Here is a 19113-nt window from a genome sequence, read left to right as displayed (position 1 = left end):
AGTTTGCATTGGGGTCAGCAATTTCTCCCTGTAAGGGTGATGTGCCCATTTGGATTGACCACCCTCAGAGACCGATGGAACCTGGTGTGTTCCTAAATGCTCTGCAGGATTCTTCAAGCGAAGAAAGCTGATGATCACGTTGAAGCCCTAGTTTCACTATGGAATGGTGAGATGAAACAGGCAGTTAACTCAATCACTCTCAAGCATCCTCTCCGGTGCTGTGGAGCCCAAGAGGCTCCTTGGTATTCTGGGGGGTCTTCTGGCTATGAAGCAAGCTGGATGAAGACTAGAGCACAAGTGGTGGAAGCCCCTTGTTAGTGCACATAATTGTGCCTACCATGCAGCAGTGCAGGCTGCGAAGGTGGCTCATTTTGCAGCTTGCATTGCATTTTAAACTGTTGTTAATAATATTGTATTTTATATTGTAGTGACCTGCCCTGAGCAGGTACTACTAATAATAATAATAATAATAATAATAATAATAGTAGTAGTAATAATAATAATAATCCTCTAGTAGCCAGTTGGTGGTTATTTTGAATGGCCCAGAAGTTACTGACTCCTATTGTGGGGGACAGATCTCTGGAGCATTCGAGGACCTAGTGTGACCAATGGGCTACACATTCTGAGGATAAAGTCACTCAACTTCAGAGTGACCTTGACTCTGTGGTTATTGCAGTTCCAGATGAGTATCCAATGCCAGAGTCAGTGATATATTGTGGGACTGGTTTCAGCTTATGCAGTCAGCTAATATGGATCAGGTGTTAGCAGCTATATGCATTGGGAGAGTGTTTTTTGCCCCTATGGCAGTTACATTATGGGGTGCCACAGAGCACTATTTTATCCCCTATTTAATATTGATATGAAGCTGATGAGAGCAGTCAGGAGTTTGGGGGCAAGGTACCATCAGTAAGACATATAAACAAACTGGGACAGTGAAATCAGCAGGGCTTGACAAACAAAACTATAAAATGCCTGGATGAATAAATATGTTTTAACCAGGCACCAGAATGATTGCAGCACTGGCAATACTTCTATGAGGAGAGCATTCCACAAACATGGTGCCACCACAGAAGAGGCTCTCTCTTTTATCACCACATAAAGAACTCCCACTGGCAACTGAACCTGGAGAAGAACCTCTTCTGAAGATCTTAGGGCAGGTGATGTAGCGAGAGCCACTCCTTCATGCATATCATATCTATTTAGTAATTATGTTTTTCAATATCAGTTTAAAAAATCAAGAACAAGAATGGGAAAAATAGAACAGGAACAGCAGCTAGCTATTAATGAAGAGGAAAATAAAAAGGACTTCATTTGGTACCAGAAAAATCTTAGGCACCAGGTAAGCTTCACTGTGGAGGACATTCTATAACCAGGGTGCCATTTCAGAGTTATGAAAAATCTTTCTTTTCAATATGTTTGTAATTCTGAAATTTTAATCCACATGCGATCAGAAACACTTATTACACTAAGGTTGCTATAATCAAAGAATCAATAATCCATATTGTGTACAAATTATATATGGTGCTCCCTACTTATGTATATATTCAGCTGGAGACAAGATATAACAAGGAAAAGAAAAAAGGAAATGGTGGAAAATGGAAAGGGAGATGAGGAGTATTGAAAATGTAAGCCCTTATTTGAAATATCTGGTTATTGCATGCCCTGGCGATTCCTAATAGTTCAACATACACTTAATTTTCATTCAGTTTTAATAAAACCAGCTATCACTGGCTGTCACACAAAGTCACTAATGCGGACTGAATAATTTAAGTATCAAAAGGGGGAAAATGCTTGGAGAAGGGAAGGGGGGAGGAGAGAGAGATAAGAAGTTGGAGAGGGAGGCACAAAAGCATTTATGCATGAAGGCAACAAATTACATTTCCATAATTTACAGATTAAAGTCTGAATTACAGGAGAAAAACTGTGGGGTAGCTGGGATTCATCATACTGTATGCACCATGAAAGTGTAGGTAGGGTCCAGACTGTTTATTCTCCTTTTATGTTATATTACAGACACGAAAAGCTATTTACAAACTATTCTTCCTTGGCAATGTCATTTAGAACAAGCTGCTAATAAACTGGTTAGCATGTCCAAGTCTCTTGAGGAAGGCAATATACTTTAACCTGGAAGTACTAAAGCACTGTGGGGAATAGCTGTAGCTCAGTGGTAAAGCATCTGCTTTGCATACAGAAGGTCCCAGGTCCAATCACTGGCATCTCCAGGTAGGGCTGAAATATACCCCTGCCTGAAACCCTGGAGAGCCACTGCCGATCAGTACAGACAAAACTGAACTAGATGAACCAATGGTCTGACTCAGTATAAGGCAGCTTCCTATGTTCAAGTGTTCACTAACCGAGGGAAAAATATTGATCAGTAAAGGCAGCTATTTTTCTGAAATAGTTTTTTATACCCATGAAGTGTAAAATTAGTCAAGGATCTGTTCTCAGAAAATATTTTCACTTACCTACATCTTTTGGAAGGATGCACACTGGTGGAGACGTAACTGTCCCCAAAGAGTGCTTTATCTCTATCCACATTGTATATCCAGACAGAAGGTAAAAAGGTTGAAATATGCATTCGTAAGAATTATTCCTCTGTGATGGACATTCTTTTACCTCTGAATCTGAAGGCATACTAGGAGACTCTGAACAATACACATCACTCCTAAAAAAGACATCAAAGCACTATTTTCATTTTAGCAATGAGAATATACGCATCCTGAAAAGTATCATGAAGGAAGAGGCCACACAGATGATCTAAACAAGAACTTTACTATAACTAATTATACAGCCACGAGAGTGGCTGTATACTATAGTCAGTAGGGATTTTTTGCGTTCTACCATGTTAAATTAAAATACCCCCCACACCCCTTTCTGGTGCTTTGTATAGTCCCAACTCAAAACAAAAACTTACATGTCTTATACTGTTGGATTCAGAATCGCTTGCTCTACAACTCTGGAAGTTTTCTTGGTGATACACAACCCGCCCCACACAGAGAATCCACAGGTTAAAGTGAAAAACGGGAGAGAGAAAAACTAGAAGCCGTTTGGACTTTTTTCTTGAGAAATTGTCATAATCTGTTGTCGTTGATTATAATTGAGATGACTGTAAGGTATCCCTAATCAAATCCCTGAGCTTGCCCCAAACACAGTACTTCATCTGTAGTAGGTTTAAATTAAAAAAATGGCATGGTTTATTTTAATTAATTTATTAAAGAATGCATTACAGTGGATCATAACGTACCGCATGTGCAGAAGAGTTATTTCGTTTCACTCTCCCTTCCCCTTCCCCCCTCCCCTTCCCCTTCCAGTTACGTGGAGGAAGCAGGGGAAGTCTGCTCCTGTGATTGGTGGGCAACAGACATGTGACTCACACTGGCCTTCTGCTGAGCTTGCTCTGTGTGAGGAAGCATGCAAGAGACAGAGGGAGAGAAAATGGCCGATGGAGGGAGAAAGCAGCAGCAGAATGGAGGTGAGTGGGAAAGAGTCAAAAAATGGGGGGGGGGAGCTTTGAAGGACTCTGCAATTTTTTAAAAGTCTACTCAGAAGTAAGTCCCATTGAATGCAGTGGGGCTTACTCCCAGGTAAGTGGAGTGGAGGTTCTGTGTGCTAGCAATGAGCTTGAGGGAAGGAAGGAGGGAAATTGTCTACTTAGAAGTAAATCCCATTGAGTTCAGTGGGGCTTACTCCCAGGTAAGTGGAGCAGAGCTTCTGCATCCTTGCAATGATTTTGAAGGGAAGGAGGAAAATGTCTACTCAGAAGTAAATCACAATGAGTTCAGTGGGGCTTACTCCCAGGTAAGTAGAGTGCTACTTTGATTAAACCCTCCCCGTCCTCTTCCTTTCCCTGCCTCTTCCCTGGGTCAGTGTTGGACTATGACCTGGGAGAGCAGGGTTCGAATCCCCACACAGCCATGAAGCTGACTGGGTGACCTTGGGCCAGTCACTGTCTGTCAGCCTCAGAGGAAGGCAATGGTGAAACCACCTCTGAATACCTTTTACCATGAAAACCCTATTCAAAGGGTTGCCATAGGTGGGGATTGACTTGAAGGCAGTCCATTTCCATTTCCAAACATGATTGCATAGAAATAAATCCCATTGAACTCAAAAAGTATGCAAATGATCAAACCCACCCTCCCGTCTCCTCCCTCCTATCCCCTCCCTTTGCCCCTCCCTCCCCATCCCCTCCCAATCCCCTCCTTCCCCTTCCTCCTCCCCCTCCCCTTTTTAAATTTTTATTGTTATTTTTGTTACAAATATGTACATGTACCCATCTGTTCATGGAAAATAAATAAAAAGAATTAAAAAAAATAAAATGGCTACTCATGAAAAGTCAATGATTAAAAATACTGGAAGAGGTTCTGCATCACAAGACAGATGTGAATGCACAAACCTGGTGACAGATTCCTGCAGTATCCATATCTGTCTCACCAACAGACATGTGTACAAGCTTTTCCTACATTACTATTTTACATCACATACGTGATATGCCCCTCTTGACCCAGCCAAAGGTTTGGAGTCTGTTTGTAAATAGGTAGATGTGTCCAGCTCCCATTCAGTTTCACATTTGTAGTTCATCAATGCGCAGCTTTCTGACAATTTTGTCAGAAAAAAAGAATATGTTTTACAGTTTGATTTGTTGTTGTTATGTGCCTTCAAGTAGATTACGACTTATGGCGACCCTATGAATCAGCGACCTCCAAGACCATCTGTCATGAACCACCCTGTTCAGATCTTGTAAGGTCAGCTCTGTGGCTTCCTTTACAGAATCAATCCATCTCTTGTTTGGCCTTCCTCTTTTTCTACTCCCTGCTGTGCTTCCCAGCATTATTGGCTTTTCTAATGAATCAGGTCTTCTCATTATGTGTCCAAAGTATGATAACCTCCGTTTCTTCATTTTAGCTTCTAGTGATAGTTCTGGTTTAATTATTGGCCTTTTTAGCAGTCCATGGTATGCACAAAGCTTTCCTCCAGCACCACATTCAAATGAATTTATCTTATCCGCCTTTTTCACTGTCTACCTTTCACATCCATACACAGAGATCGGGAATATCATGGTCTGAATGATCCTGACTTTGGTGTTCAGTGATACATCTTTGCATTTGAGGACCTTTTCTAGTTCTCTCACAGCTGCCCTCCCCAGTCCTAGCCTTCTTCTGATTTCTTGACTATTGTCTCCATTTTGGTTAATGACTGTGCCGAGGTATTGATAATCCTTGACAAGTTCAATGTCCTCATTGTCCACTTTAAAGTTACATAATCTTCTGTTGTCATTACTTTAGTCTTTTTGACGTTCAGCTGTAGTCCTGCTTTTGTGCTTTCCTCTTTAACTTTCATCAGCATTCGTTTCAAATCATTACTGGTTTCTGCTAAGAGTATGGTATTGTCTGCATATCTTAGGTGTTTCTCCCTCCACTTTTCACACTTCCTTCATCTTGGTCCAATCCTGCTTTCTGTATGATATGTTCTGCATACAGATTAAACAAACAGAGTGATAAAATACACCCCTGTCTCACACCCTTTTCTATTGGGAACCAATCGGTTTCTCCATATTCTGTCCTTACAGTAGCCTCTTGTCCAGAGTATAGGTTGCGCATCAGGACAATCAGATGCTGTGGCACTCCATTTCTTGTAAAGCATTCCACAGTTTTTCATGATTTACACAGTCAAAGGCTTTGCTGTAGTCTATAAAGCACAGGGTGATTTTCTTCTGAAATTCCTTGCTACGTTCCATTATCCAACGTATGTTTGCGATATGATCTCTGGTGCCTCTTCCTTTTCTAAATCCAGCTTGGACATGTGGCATTTCTCGCTCCATATATAGTAAGAGCCTTTGTTGTAGAATCTTGAGCATTACTTTACTTGCATGGGATATTAAGGCAATAGTTTGATAATTATTGCATTCTCTGGGATCCCCTTTCTTTGGAATTGGGATATATATGGAATGCTTCCAGTCTGTGAGCCATTGTTTAGTTTTCTATATTTCTTGACAATTTTCTGTCAAAATTTGGACAGATTCAGTCTCAGTAGCTTGTAGCAATTCTATCGGTATGCCATCCGTTCCTGGTGATTTGTTTCTTCCAAGAATTTTAACAGCAGCTTTCACCTCATATTCTAAAATTTCTGGTTCTTTATCATATGGTTCTTCCGTGAATGAATCTGTCATCCTTGCATATCTTTTATAGAGTTCTTCAGTGTATTGATTCCATCTTCCTTTTATTTCATCTCGGTCAGTCAGTGTGTTCCCCTGTTGATTATTCAACATCCCTACTCGTGGTTTAAATTTCCCTTTCATTTTTCTAATCTTTTGGAATAGGGCTCCTGTTCTTCCCATTTTGTTGTCCTTTTCTATTTCTATACAATGATTATTGTAATAGTTTTCTTTGTCCCTACGTACTAGTCATTGTATAGTTGGATTTAGGGTTCTGACCGTGTTTCTATCGCCTTTTGCTTTTGCTTTCCTTCTCTCTTTAACCATTTTAAGAGTTTCTTCAGTCATCCATTGAGGTCTTTCTCTCTTTTTAACTAGAGGTACTATCTTTTTGCATTCTTCCCTGATCATGTCCCTGACTTCAGTCCATAGTTCTTCTGGTTCTCTGTCAACTAAATTTAAAGCCTCAAATCTGTTCCTTATTTGATCTTTATATTCTTCTGGGATGTTACTTAAATTGTATTTTGGCATTATGATTGCTTTGTTGTTGTTCTTTAGCTTTACTCTGATTTTCGATACGACCAGTTCCTGATCTGTACCGCAGTCTGCTCCTAGTCTTGTTTTTGCAGAAAGTATGGAACTTCTCCATCTTCTGTTTCCAATTATATAATCAATTTGATTCCAATATTGACCATCTGGTGATGTCTTTGTGTACAGTCGTCTTTTTGGTTGCTGAAAAAATGTGTTGGCAAGAAACAAATAATTGGCTTCACAGAATTCAATAAGTCTTTCTCCTGCTTCATTTCTGTCTCCTAAGCCCCATTTCCCCACAATTCCTAGTTCTTCTCTGTTCCCTACTTTTGCATTCCAGGCCCCCATGATTATCATCATATCTTGTTTTGATGTGTCATCAATTTCCTCCTGTACTTCTGCGTAAAATCTCTCCAATTCTTCTTCTGCGTTTGACGTTGGAGCGTAGACTTGGATGATGGTTATGTTAATATGTTTCCTGTTTAATCTCATTGATATCACTCACTCAGACCTTGCATTGTAGCTCCTAATTGCTTTTGCTACATCACTTCTCACTATTAAAGCAACCCCGTTTTTTCTTGATTTCTCATTTCCTGCGTAAAATATTTTGTAGCTGCCTGATTGAAAATGTCCCCTTCCTGTCCATTTTAATTCACTCACGCCAAGTATTGTAATGTTGATACACTCCATTTCTTGCTTGACAATTTCTAACTTTCCCTGGTTCATGCTTCTCACGTTCCATGTTCCTATTGTGTGCTTCGTACAACTCCGGACTCTCCTTTCGCATCTGTGCACATCAGCCTTTCGGCTTTGACCCAGATGCGTCATTAGTCACAGCGCTACTCGTACTTGTCCTTTGTTTTTCCCCAGTAGCTCAGTGAGTGCTTTCTGACCTGGGGATCTCATCTTCCAGCACTATTTCATGTTGCATTTTGGATACTCTGTTTGTAGGGTTTTCATAGTAAGACGTATTCAGAGGTGGTTTACCATTGCCCTCCTCTGAGTTTGGATGCATCTTAGTCTGGTGTCTCAGCTTTGACCATTCCACCATGGGTGCCCCTACTAGGAGTCTAGCCTCTTGGTCTAGACTCCTGATGGCATTGCTCTCAGCTTCTTCAACACTCTCAAACCCCCTCACCACGTAGATGAAGTCACTGGAATTCTTCCACTGAAAATGCACTGGATCTAAATTACATCCTGTTGGGGATATGAATGAATTCTTCTAGAAGCAGAGGCCCCAGACCATGTTAGAAAAATACTGTAAAGTAGGGATGGGCAATGTGAAGCCTTCCTGATGTTGTTGGACTTCAGTCCCATCAGCCTGAGCTAGCATCGTCAATGATATATATTTTTTATAAAATACAAATCAGCTTTACTATTCTCTCTCCCCTTGATTTTTTATAGAGTCTGGGGGCAGGGGAGACACTAGCTTTACCAATTCCACCACTCTGACTGGTGGTATAATCTTTTCATATGTGTGGGCAAATATTGAAAGAAGTCATTATTAATCTCATTTTGGAGGTGGGGAGCTAAGATTCAGAGAGGGAGAGTGATTTGCCCAACACTACCCAATCAGCCCATAGCTGAGCTCCACTTGAGCGTAGGAGCCTTGAGCAAAATCTAATACTCCTTTCCTCAGCAGAAAACCTTGATTAATTGAATATGAATCCCTCCTGTTCTATAATTTATTTATTTATTTATTTAATTACATTTCTAGACCGCCCTATAGCAGAAAGCTCTCAGGGCGGTGTACAACAAATAAAATCACAATTAAAATATGAGCAAGTGTGGAAAAAATATATATATATAGTACAATTATAAAACATTAATAAAATTGCCATTGAGATTTAAATTAAGATCATATTAAGTTTAAAATGTTAAATTAAAATATTTAAAAATTTACAAAATTTAAAAAGCCTGGGCGAAAAGGTAAGTTTTTACCTGGCGCCGAAAAGATAACAGAGAAGGCGCCAGGCGTATCTCGTCTGGGAGGGCATTCCATAGTTCAGGGGCCACCACCGAGAAGGCCCTAGATCTAGTTGTTGATCTCCGGGCCTCTTTATGGGTTGGGACCCGGAGAAGGGCCTTCGACGTCGAGCGTAGTGAACGGGTAGGTACATAGCGAGAGAGGCGCTCCATCAGGTATTGCGGTCCGATGCCGTTTAGGGCTTTATAGGTAAGAACCAACACTTTGAATCTGGCCCGGAAACATATCGGTAGCCAGTGCAGCTGCGCCAGGACAGGTGTTACATGGTCAAATTTCTTTGTCCCAGTGAGAACTCTGGCCGCAGCATTTTGCACTAGCTGAAGTTTCCGAACCGTCTTCATAGGTAGCCCCACGTAGAGTGCATTACAGTAGTCCAATCTAGAGGTTACCATAGCATGGATAACTGAGGCAAGATGCTCCTTGCTCAAATAGGGTCGTAGTTGGGCTACCAGCCGGAGCTGGTAGAATGCATTCCGTGCCACCGAGGCTACCTGAGCCTCAAGTGACAGGAGCGGATCTAATAAGACCCCCAAACTACGTACCTGTTCCTTTAGGGAGAGTGTAACCCCATCTAGGACAGGTCGAACATCAACCATCTGGGCAGAGGGTCCTCCCACCAACAGCATCTCAGTCTTGTTAGGATTGAGTTTCAGTTTATTAGCTCTCATAATGTGCTCAGAACTAGTTTTTCAGCCACTGAATAAACCTGAGAGTAGGTTAGACTGAGAGACCTGTCAAGAATGCTCAATGTGTTTCATAGCTAAATAAGGATTTGAACTGGGTTTCTCACATACAAGTCCAATACTATATAGGCACTGCACTGTACGCATTCATTTGTCATATCATGAGATTGTAAAACATGGTAACAGTATGCTGGTTGCAATGGATCTTTGTGAAAGTTTTGCAACCTGTGTTATAGTGAACTTCCTTAAATCAATGAAAATCAGTGAAACAGCATTCAAGAGCAACAGGGCTGCTTCTCACGTGCTTCCCAGCATGTGTTCTTGGGATGTAATATCATTGTAATTTGGATAAAGCCAGATGAGTGCATGACTGGGAGATACAGACACATCTGACAATATCAGACCTGCATTCTGATAATGCTTCAAGGCAGATATGCCAACACTGCCAGGTTTGTATTTTGATTGGCAGATTTACCTGGTGGCTTCCCAGCTAACTATGGCATAGAGCAGGCTGCATGCCTAAGAACTGAATGTGTAAGGACTGTCACTGTTAAACTCCATAATCTATTTCTAAATGTGCCACTATTTAAAACATGTTGACTCATGGGTAAGGATCCAAAGCCCTGTAAATTGTGTTCCACATCTTCTATCAGCATTCTCCTTCTGGTCTCAAAAGGTCATGGGCCATCCCTAGCATCACTCCAAGAGGCATGAGAGGTTGGTGCTGGACCCCCCCCCATGTACTTTATGTTTTGTACATGCACATAAACTTCTCTGGATGTGACCCTTCCATACCAAGCTTCATATTGGCCCTTGCTATTATGAAAGCACAGTTCCTCACTTCCTCAGAAGCAGGTTAGTAGTTGTCTAGACCTCCTTTGTCTCATACCCACATGCCTCTTTGTGAGCTCCTGGTTTAATCACCCCACTTTGGTAGCAAGTATACATTCTCCCTTAGAATGACCAACCTCATGCTTTGATAAACAGTAGTCTATTTCATACTGCTTGACTCTGGGTCAAAATATGCCCACTGTGCCCTGCAAGTGTTTTCATTCTACACAGCATGTTCACCCACATCTGATCAAATAACGACTATTACTCTGAAGGGCTGTGGCCACATTCCAACTAAAACTTCATGGCAAACCCATGCTCAGTGGCAAGTAGCAGATACAACCAAGCCCTGAGCTAGTATCAAAGAGAACTTGGCATTCAGTGAAATAACCTATACAACAAGGAACACAGCAGATAAATTGATATGGGTCTCTGGAATCCTGTTGTACACAGAGTTTGGCTTGCCATGAGAACCAAACCCAAATTCTCTTCCAAAAAGCCATGCTCTGTAACAAAAATTTGTTCTCATGGAAAACAAAGCATGAGCCCTGGTTCAGATGTCACGTCAAGCCAGACTCTGGCTTGTTTCTTACTGGCATAGCATAAACAAGGGAGGAGTGGAGTGAGATGAGTGTACACCAGCTTGCTGCTCATTCACATTATGTCATAGTTAAAACAAACTATGGTTTGATGTGATATCTTCTGAACCTTTTACCCACTAATGCCCATCAAGTATGCACCATTACTAATGAATGCCCCCAAGCCCCAAGTAAAAAAATTAGGACACACAAGCAGAACTCCAGGCAAGGCAATTTTATTCTGATATGTAGGCATTTTTTGTTTAATGCTTGGATACAATACACAGATCTTAAGCATATAGTTCAATGTAGTCCTTGTGCCTGATAGCTATCAGGCAACTCCTTAATGTTAGGTTTGATAATAGTAAATAGCTTGAGAAGATCAGCAACATCAAACTGCCATCCACCCATTTATCTCCACTTTAGAACCTAGGCAATAGTAGTCTTGGGATTGGGAGAGGAAAGAAGTGTGGGGAGTGGTTATTGTCTTCAAGGTGGAGTAATGCAACTGGGGAAGGGGGTTCAGACAGAGCATGGAGGAGAGTGTGGCAGGAAATAAGGCTCGGTGGGTGGGCATGTAGTTGTTCTCAGGTGGTGGAATGGAGAGATAGTACAGGAGGGGAAAGATGGAATATGAAATGGTCCATTCTGGAAGCTCATGCACACAAGAGAGAAACAGGAATGCCCCTTTTTATTTGAGCCCATTTGGCATTTTTGAGAACCTGTTTCTTCCTTCTGTTTGTTGCCATTGCAGCTCAAACACTCCACTGCTTTCTTTTTGGAAGCTCATCACACATACTTAGCCTCATTGAAAATGGATTGTTGCTGTTGTTTTGCCCCAAGTATGGTATTGGATTTTGTTTTCAGGGTGGTATGAGCAGTATACAACAACAAGAACAAGTCTCCTTTGCTGGATACCAGAAGTCAGTGCAAGAGGGGAGAAGGGGCTACCTGAAATTCTAAGAGCTCCAGATTGCTCCCTGATCCACTTAAGAATCACTGGTATAGTTATGACTGAGTAACTACATTAACTGTTTTGCCTACTAGTATAAATGCGCAAATGCCATATAATCTGCCTAGTGGCACAAAAGAATCTATGGGATTGCTCAGACTTGCGATTTATTCCTAAATATTCTATTTCACCAGCAAACTATAGTCGTGCAAGTGTGATAAAATTTGCCACTAGAGTTGCCTGATCAAACAGAGCATTATAGCAATACTCTGTCAGAAATATTCTATGTGGACAAATGAGTCTTCAGGTAACTTTGGGGGGCTGATTGATAAAAAGAAATGCACTGGAAGCATCTTCTAGCAGATTAGAATGACCCGCCTGTGGAGCATACAACTATCAAACAGGCAACCAGAAAAGGAAACTGCTTATTTAATTGGCCCCTCAGTGGCACATTTAGCTGTATTTCTCCTAGTAATGTCAGATAAAAGAATGCAGATTAAATCAGTACAATTTTCTCTGAACACTTAGCACACAATATACTATTTTTTTAAAAAAATGTTTTTTAAAAAAGATTCAACTTCCAGCTTCAACAGAATATCCAGTCAAGACTGACCTCATGTTGGAAAAGTATTATAGAATTTCAGCTGCAAAATTTCAAACAATTGATCAAAATTTCAAACAACTGATGCAAAGTGTAAAGAGCAAGTGATTTGCTTCACTTGCTGTATTGTCTCTTTCTGGACCACGTGCAGAGTTACAGTGATACAACATTATGGATATTAAAAGGCTATAGGCCAGTTCAGGCATAATCATAGAATCACAGTTGGAAGGGGCCTATAAGGCTATTGAGTCCAACCCCCTGCTCAATGCAGGGATCCAAATTAAAGCATACACGACAGGTGGCTGTCCAGGTGCCTCCTGAATGCCCCTAGTGTTGGAAAGCCCACCACCTCCCTAGGCAATTGGTTCCACTGTCGTACCACTCTAACAGTTAGGAAGTTTTTCCTGATGTTAGTCAAAATCTGGCTTCCTGTAACTTGAGTCCATTATTCTGTGTCCTGTACTCTAGGACAATTAAGAAGAGATCTTGGTCCTCCTCTGTGTGGCAACCTTTCAAGCACTTGAAGAGTGCTATCATATCTCCCCTCAGTTTTCTCTTCTCAAGGCTAAACATCCCCAGTTGTTTCAGTCTCTCCTCATAAAGCTTTGTTTCCAGCCCCCAAATCACCCTTGTTGCTCTCCTCTGAACCCATTCCATGGCTTAGCATTACATGAACAAGCCTAGATGAGCCTTTGGCTTACAGGAACATTTGAAGATGCCTTTTACTAAATAGGACCATTGGTCCATTTAACGCAGTATTGTCTACACCAACCTTCTTTGACCTTGAATTCCCAGATTTTGTTGGACTACAATTCTCATCATCTTTGACCATTGGCTAAGATGTCTGGGAATTATGTAGTTGTAGTCCAACAACATATAGGGACCCAAAGATGAAGAACTGATTGGCAGTGGTTCTCCAGAGTTTCAGTCAGGGGACATTGCCACCCTTCTGCATGCAAAGCCCCTCTCTTATCCGAGCATGGCTGTGAGAAACTCAGTATTAAACTAACCACAGGTCCGTGTTATGTCCAAGCTTGGATGATTGTGGTTAGTTTACACTATGGTTAGTGAAGAAGCCAGAATCATAAGCCTTCTTTCAACTACTCATAGTTTACATTTGTTCTCACTGATGAGATCAATTAGATTGGTGGGCATAATGGATAAGGCTTCTCAGTGATGGAGCCACGCTTCACAAATTCTATCTAACTAAAGTAGATATGGCCCCATCTAGGGTTGCCAGGTTCATGGCTTGAGACTTGGAGGCCGGGCCTGGCAACCAAGAGGTCTTCTGTATCTTTAAAAGTTGTGCAGGGGGAAGGGAGAATTCCACCTTGTGGTTTTTCTCATTACAGTGTTGCAAGAACACATGCACTTGGCTGACTTTCTCTTCTTCTAAAGATACAGGATCAGTCTCAGGCCATGAACCTGGCAACCCTAGCCCCATCACTTGTTTAGAACTGCCTTGAAGGTCAATATTATGTTGCTAGCATGATTTGGTGCTGAAATAATTTTAACCATTGTTATTCTGCTGGGTTGCATGTTATTGTTACTAGATACTGCTGTTTTTATTGATCTTTTGTTGTTAATTCCACCATGGTTTTATGTTGTCTTATGGGTAATGTTAAGTATTGATTACATTTATATGATGGAAATTGCCCTGTGAGGGTTTGACCTGAAAAGGCAGCATAAAAATGTTAAATAAATAAGCTAGTTTTCCCAAGTTCAGATGGAATGGTTAGGTATAGTTAGTTTAAAAGAATAAGTGAAAGCTTCCAGTCTTTTTCTCATGGCTTCGCAAGAAGTTCATGCAGGCTTGTTCATACAATGCTAAGTCATAGTTTTAGTATTATGCCAAATCTGGACGATTGTTTTTATCTCAAACATTTTTTCATATATATTTAAATAAGCAAACAATCTCAAAACGGAAGAAGGCATAAAATAAAATAAAAAATTTACCTTCCAGAGACAGCAGTCTTCAGCCTGATTTTTTTTGCACACAGAAACTGAATATGAAAATGCTCTTATAAAAAGCATGGCCATTAAAGGAGTCATAGGATATAATCATAAACAAATGCCAGCATGCAACTGATCATTAAAAATATATCAGGTTATAGCCCCAATCTAGCTAAAGTTCATTACATTCATATCCTGCTTTTTAACCTAAGTCCCTCAAATGGCTAACAAAATTACAAAAATACAATAAAACATAAAACTAGCTTTAAAATAAATCAGAAGTAGCAACAGCAGTAGCCATCATGTCCTTTAGCACTCTCAAAATAACTATTGTAATTTTTTTGCCTGTGAGGAGAGACAACTACTTACACATCACCTTCCATAGAGAATTCCAGAGGCATGCTATTAAGAGAAGGGCCAGAATATTGTTACCTGTAACGAGAGCTTGGAAAAGTTACTTTTTTTGAACTACAACTCCCATCAGCCCCAGCCAGCAAGGCCACTGGATTGGGCTGATGGGAGTTGCAGTTCAAAAAAGTAACTTTTCCAAGCTCTGCGGCTGTAACTGTGCTTCCTGAAAAGATAAGACAATAAACCAGGCCTCCTCATGGCACAAGGGGGAGAGTATATAGGTGGAGGTGTCCCTGTAAATAGCTGGGCCCAAGTCATTTTGGACTTTAAAGCTGAATGTCATCATTTTGAAGTGAACCCAAAACAAAATCAGTAACCAGTTCAACTCCTTCAGAATGAGTATTGTTGAAGACCTTCTGTCAGATTTCTTTAGGAGTCTAGCTGCTGCATTCTGGACCATGCAGGTTTCTGCACACTCTTCAAAAGACAAATCTATATGACTTAAGTCCCACTGAAAGCAATGAAAGAAGTTATTTGTGACTCACTTAAGTCTCATTGCTTTCAATAGGACTTAGTTACAAATAGTTTTAGCTGGATTAAACCCTTTGAGCAACCTCTGAACACAGAGCCAGAAATGCTCTATTAGGGAGCTGATCACTTGATATGGAGGGAAAGGGCATGGGAATGCCTGGACTCAGTCCCCTAATCCAAGCAGTGTCCAACTGGATAACGCCAATATACATTTAGAGTGGGTAAATTTGTTCATTAGCATCAGGAATGAAATCTTAAGTGATTCCCAAACCTAGGACCTTTGTGACATTAGGTGGGCATTCAGCCTGTACACTGTCAGAAAGGGAGCATAAGGGAAGAAAACAGCCAGACCTATAAGCCAATCTTCCTGACTCCATAAGACTTTCTAGCTCAGGCTTACTTCTTTAGTCTGAAAAAAAAGGGGCAGTCTCAATTCACTTAGGTCATGCCTCATGTTCAATTGAGGTTCTAGGTTCAACTGTATTTATTTCGTTTATACTTATCCATCTCCATTTTGAAAGTAGCATCTTTTCACAAAACATTAGATTAAAATGAACATATACCTGTAGTATCTTAACAGCAAACTGCTCTCCAAAAGCAGTGGGTCTGTGTTGGTGGACCATCTACAAGTCATTTTTTGCAAGTTGCCATATGTTTCACATGTGATGCTGATATTAACATCTATTTGAAAGATAACATTAATTAATATAAAATTTAAACAAAAAGGATTTACCAACATTTATTTAAAAACAAGCAGAAATCTTACCTATTATATATAATTCAGCATAACGATGATTACATTCCTTGTTTTCATTACAACAATATAAGGCATTAAAGAGGAAATTCCCTCCAGGTTTCATTGCATTTAAGTTGACAAGTGTAACTTTGCCAATGTAGTCATTCACAAGTGTGTATTGACTTCTAGGGATTTCTTTTGCTAAATTTAACCACCAGACTATCTTCTTGGATGAAATTACTTTATCTTTGGTTTTATAAATACAGTAAAAGGAAACATTTGTTCCAACACTTGCTAGGAATTTTGAAGGGAAATACATGACATCTGTTACAAAAACACAATAGAGACAAACATTATAAACCAGCAGAAAACAATTACACAGCAAAATATATACAGTGCAATAAACGTTCAAAAAATACACTTATTACAAATGATTTTCATTTACAATAGATAAAATGAGTATCCTTTTCTTATTAATTGCAGTGTTTAAAGTTATTATTTATACTACCTGTCGCTTACATTAAATCTAAATTATTTATACCAGCTTGATTATATTTTTTTAAAATGTATTTCAATGCCATCATGCATTTAAAAATGTCATGCTTTCATTTCAAAGATAATTCTAACCTTCTATAGACATTCTATAGAATTCTAACCTTCTAGAGATACAATGGACAAGTTCATCACAACTTGTTCATCTATTTCAATGGGTTACTCTGAGTAGGATTTAGTCAGATGCCACCCACATAACTGTAGCTTTTAGATTAAAATCAAGTATCTCAAGTGGCTTTCATGAATATGTATATAATATAAACTCTCAATTTGTGACTATAACAGAAACATGAGAAAATTGCAGTCAGTCATCCATTATGTGCATAGGTGTTTCCTGTTTAAAAATGTCAGGAACAATAGCTGCACTTATTTCAACACCACAGAGAGATTAAATAAACTTTTGCATTTGAGTTCAAAGTTGTGATGTCCAAGTCATGCAAGACTTTATAAAAACACACAAAACAAATAAATAAAATGTAAAAGAAACGTTTAGCTACAAGTGGAAAGTTCAGTCAATTTACGTATTCATTGAAAGCATAGGTTGTATAATAGGGACAAGATACAAGGAATAGCATATAAGTAACAGCATGTACTTGTACTGGAACAAGAGTCATACACGCAAGAAGGGCCTGGAGTGTTCCAGTAATGTATACTATGCTATAAATTAGAAACGATTATACCAGGTTAAGATATTCATAATACAGTACTGCTTTGCTGCCCACAAGCATGTACAGATAATTCTCCAAAAGGGGAAAATATCTCCTCCCAAATTGGAACTATGTTTTTGAAAAACAACATATAAACACAATGCAGATATAGGACATCACAGTATGGAAGCAAATGTGACAAATACCCACACACATTTTCAGGGAGCACATCACACTAAAAATAATTAATTGTAATGAGGCACAGGTGTCATTATTATCCTAATTCTTCAGTGGGTGACAAAGCCAAACCAAAGAATATCACAGATTGATCACTAATTGACAAAATACTATAATGAAGAATATTACTATAAAGAATGAGTTTGCTGTCCACTGCATGTGTAGTAACTCTCTACTAAAAGAAACAGACGTCCAGTGTAGTTCAGAGGGAGTTCCCATAACACAGGCTCTCTTCTAAAGCAACATATGCAGCTTTATCATTTTGTGGTAAGTACAGACTTCCTGGTTAAATATACGTCTGAACATAATACTAATTAAATGCATAAATAGATATCTATCTAATTCCAGCATTTTGTACTTCTGGTGTTAATGTACTGGGCTGAATACAAAACAGCCTCTTTGTTACCACTAACCAATAATGGCTTTATTGTTCTTCTATTGGTTTAACATGAACATAAACTATTGAGGAAATAGACCTATTTGAGTTCCCTGCAGGGAACTGAAATAGACCTATTTGAGTTCCCTGCAGGGAAAAAATTATCCCTACTAAAGTTGTTGTCATGCTCATCACAACATGATATGTGACCAGTAAAGCACCAGTACTATTGCTGAATATTAATATTTCATCTTATATATTAGAGATATAGCTATCATATATATTAGAGATATAGCTATCATTGACTACATTCAGTATCCCATCCATCCTGTATGCATAATCAGCAAGTGTTTCTTATAATCTACTGGCAAAGGCGTGTCAAGTGTTGAGATGTGGAAAGCCAATTGCTATAGGCAGAGCAAGAAGTGTGCCCAGGCCTACTTTTCAGTTCCTTGGTCTACCCCTGAACATCCAAATTGAACATAGCCTGAAGACCCTGAAAAGAAATTGAAAAATGTTTTCCCACTCTCAACACAGGAACTGTGTGGTCTTCTTCATCATACTTGAACCTGATGCCTAGTTTAGAGCAGGGGTTCTTAACCTGTGGTCCATGAATGCGCTTCAGGGAGTCTGTGAACCTGGTACAAAAAGAAAAATCAATTTCCAATGCAATTAAAAATATTTGTTTGTTTATTTATGGGAGTCCATAGCTTTCATTAGATTCTCAAAGGGGTCCACAGCCCAAAAAAGGTTAAGTACCACTGTTTTAGAGGATGGAAGCCTTCCTCAACCCTAAATATTTTCCTTTCCCTACAGAAAAAAGAAAAGAAAAATGACTTTCACACAAAACACACACACTGGTGTCTCTGTCAGTGAAAGTTGGACTATCCACTATCTGAGGAGTTAAACTGTCTCTGTTTCCATCACAATGTCTTCTCCAAAGACAGTGCTGTATTTTCACTATAGTAATGGATGGCAACTATTTGCCCATAGAAGGGAAAGTGAGTTTGCCCTCCTTCTGCTGAGTAGATCCTTCTGAAGCATCAGACTTGTGGGAGTCAGTCTATCTATAGGGAGGGGAGCCCCTTCCCATCTCCACAAAGAAAGTCTCCTTGTATCATTCTCCCAGTCCATATGGCCCTGTCTTGGGAGAAGTAGAATCAAAGTTTGGAGAGGAAAAAAACGGCAATACTTTCTGTACTTGTGCATAAAGCAGCTTTGAGATTTGCTGCAACCCTCTGGCTTGGACCTGTGGTGCCCCTTCCTCTTATGAGACCATTATCTGCACTTCCTAAATGATGACTTGCTCTCTCAGAGCCACTTCTTCAATTCTTTTATCCTCTGCAGGAACTCTTTCTTTGCATACTGCCTGAATAAGTTTAGGAACAAATGGGGAAGGAATGTCCAGGGCGTCTT

At 39.9% G+C, this 19113-nt stretch overlaps 1 protein-coding gene across 1 annotated transcript in view; it reads right to left on the bottom strand.

Annotated features, from left to right (window-relative positions):
• The window catches only part of LEPR (leptin receptor), a 93356-nt gene that overhangs the window by 23165 nt on the left and 51078 nt on the right, over positions 1–19113 (bottom strand). The window contains exons 8-10 of the mRNA XM_061633350.1: positions 15916–16209; positions 15713–15830; positions 2466–2665 (exon numbers count right to left, since the gene is read on the bottom strand). Of these exons, the coding sequence (XP_061489334.1) occupies positions 2466–2665; positions 15713–15830; positions 15916–16209 (612 nt within the window). The remainder of the gene's footprint in view (positions 1–2465; positions 2666–15712; positions 15831–15915; positions 16210–19113) is intronic.

This window comes from Rhineura floridana, chromosome 6 (assembly GCF_030035675.1).
Source record: "Rhineura floridana isolate rRhiFlo1 chromosome 6, rRhiFlo1.hap2, whole genome shotgun sequence".
In the NCBI taxonomy this organism is placed as follows: domain Eukaryota; kingdom Metazoa; phylum Chordata; class Lepidosauria; order Squamata; family Rhineuridae; genus Rhineura; species Rhineura floridana.
Note: the sequence above shows the minus strand (reverse complement) of the source record. Positions and strands in the feature narration are given on the sequence as shown.